The sequence below is a fragment of the Alligator sinensis genome, unplaced genomic scaffold, assembly GCF_000455745.1.
Source record: "Alligator sinensis unplaced genomic scaffold, ASM45574v1 scaffold175_1, whole genome shotgun sequence".
In the NCBI taxonomy this organism is placed as follows: domain Eukaryota; kingdom Metazoa; phylum Chordata; order Crocodylia; family Alligatoridae; genus Alligator; species Alligator sinensis.
Genome location: NW_005842536.1, coordinates 1082664 through 1085288, shown reverse-complemented (window position 1 = coordinate 1085288; position 2625 = coordinate 1082664). Strand labels below are relative to the sequence as shown.

Genomic DNA, 2625 nt, shown 5'->3' with positions numbered 1-2625 from the left:
TCCCTATTTAGACCATAGAGTCTCAGTATCTTCAGATAAAATTACTGGGGAGAAACCTTGAAATGGGTGCAGTGTATGAACTGAAAGTGCGCTCAAAGCCCAATGGAAATTTTTTCAATGGCACATGGAGTGACTGGAGCACCTCTGAATTCTTCACCACGGAGATGAAACCTCCCCTGGAGAAAAGTAAGCAGAGAGTCCCCAGAGTCTTACATTTGTAAAATGTTTAAAACCCGACTAAGATACTTGGTACAAGAGAGGTTGGGGATCAGGCTGATACTCATTGCTCCCTCTTTTTCTGTCGAGTTCCAGACACATTACAGCTGAAATCAGCTTATAATTAATCACAAACAAGATTGTGGTTGAAATGTCACCATTTCATTTGTAAGCATGTATTGGTGTATCACTCCAAAGCCAGGCCAGATTTAGACTGATGTCTTAGAAATCGAAGGCTAAAAACTGAAGTGTGCTCTGTAAAATGCAAAAAACAGAAGGTTCCTGTATTTTGCCATAGGGCCTCCAATCCCAAAGGGCTAGTTTGGCCCTGGACATAACTTAGAGCACCTTCCAAGTTACCATAACCTACATGAGCTAGTGAGGCATATTTGAACAGCTCTTAGCCTGAACTAGAAAGTTCTCTTCTTCCTTGGCCACCCAAGGGCTGAAGGTGTGCAAAGCCCCTTTGTCACCTCCAGACAGATAGAAAAAAAGAAGAATTTGAGTGGGTTTGTAATCCAAAGCAGGGGACTGTATCATTTGGCAATATTGTCTGCTATTTTTAATCATAAATTGGTTCTTTCATGAAAGTAAAGATTGACTTTTATTAGTAAATGTTTAGGACTGTGAATCCAAAAAAAGCTGACGAAGCCGGTAGGGAAATACATAGTGCCCGAGCGAGGGACTAACAATAGAAGGATGGGGGTGAGGAGGGGAACGCAACTAGGTTACAGGAGATACAAGGTTAGCCAACTAAGCCCGGGGGAAGGGGGAAGGGAGAAGGGAGGGAGGGGACTCACGATGCTGAGAGGATAAGATAGATACACACAAACCCATTACAATGGTCTGCAATAGTGGAAGAAGTGGTTCGCAGAAAAAGTGTCTCAGTCCATATAGAGTCTCATCGCAGGGGGCCTCTTCAGGGTGGTCCATTGCTGAAGATTCCTCTTGAAGTGAAGTCCATCTGGTGCAGAGTGGGGGTTCAGGCGGTCTGGTCAGGTAGCGGTCAGTCTGATAGGGTCAGAGTACTGCCCGTGGCCCATGATGTGCTCCACATCGATGTCACGGGACCATCAGATCATGTCAGACACCATGAAGCAGTGCATCAGCTTGGTGTAGCAACAGGAGACGCAGCAGGCATGCAGGACACTCTCGTTGCTGGGGCCCCAAGCTCCTAGTGTTCCCACAATGAGCGTGTCAACCGTCACGTCGTAGCTGTGTCCCCTCAGGATGTCGGCCAGCGGGGTGTACTTCTCCCGCTTGGGAGCCTGGGCGTCAGTGAAGGCTTGGCATCGGTTCTTGAATGGGATGGTAATGTCCACGATCATGACCTTCTTGGCCTCCTCATTGGTGATGACGATGTCGGGACACATCTGGCTCTCGCAGCCCGGACGGGTCGTTTCACGCAGACCTCCCCTGCTGCGGCCGGGATGGCCCTCACCAGGCAGTCCTGGACAGCGTTGTGGCAGAGCTGCGGGGCTCTGGCGTGCGGCTTGCAGCTGCATAGCACGTGGGGGAGGGTCTCTGCTGTGTAGCCGCACCATCGGCACCTCTTGTCCCTGTGGCTGAAGCGGACGGCCTCGTTCAGAGGCAGGCAGTTGAGGTGGGCATGGTGGACGAAGCGCCAGTCCATGAAGCGCATGAAGCTCCCACTGGGCATGAAGTGGTTGCTGGAGTCCCACTTCGAGGTCACGTCGAAGACCTTGCCCTGGTCGGGTTACAAGAGCTCACAACAATACTGTATACAGAAGGAGTAACCTTGTGGTATCTATTCTTTATTTTTTGCTAGACAGCGACATGATAATGGTTACCCTGTGCACTGTGGGCTTCATCTTTTCAGTCATTGTGATTGTTCTGATCCTAACATTTTGGAAAAACAGGTAATTTAAATGTCTTTTAATCAAAAGATCCTTAAGATAATCCCATTGCAAAGTTCCCCTGATGCTCTTTCACTAGCCAATAATTCTCTCCCCTCCCCAGCTTACCCTTCAAAATAAACAAACACATTGCAGAACAAATTGAGGGAGGGAGGAAGAAGGGAGGCAGGCAGGAAGGCAGGCAAGACCATAGGTAACACATAGCGGGGGCACAGGAGGTCAAGTGCCCCCCTTGAGATTGGCCGCTGCCAAAGCTGCCGCTGGCTCCTGCAGATGGTTGCCACTAGGGGGGTGTGAAACGGGCCCTATTCAATTCAGATTCAGATTCGGCCTGAATTGGGGACAGTGATTCGATCCATTGATTCGGCTCACTGTCCCTGATTCAATTCGGCTGAATCTGAATCTGAAGATTCGATGCTGATTCAGAGAATCAGCGATTCGACCATAGGCACAGTTTTAAATGTTTTTTCTACATACCTCAAGATACCATGCCCAGCTCATAAGCGCTGCAATGGTGGGGCAAATGGAGCTT

At 49.0% G+C, this 2625-nt stretch overlaps 1 protein-coding gene across 1 annotated transcript in view; it reads left to right on the top strand.

Moving 5' to 3' along the window:
- The window catches only part of IL7R (interleukin 7 receptor), a 20855-nt gene that overhangs the window by 13676 nt on the left and 4554 nt on the right, over positions 1 to 2625 (top strand). Inside the window, exons 5-6 of the mRNA XM_006031879.3 lie at positions 12 to 186; positions 2006 to 2096. Of these exons, the coding sequence (XP_006031941.1) occupies positions 12 to 186; positions 2006 to 2096 (266 nt within the window). The remainder of the gene's footprint in view (positions 1 to 11; positions 187 to 2005; positions 2097 to 2625) is intronic.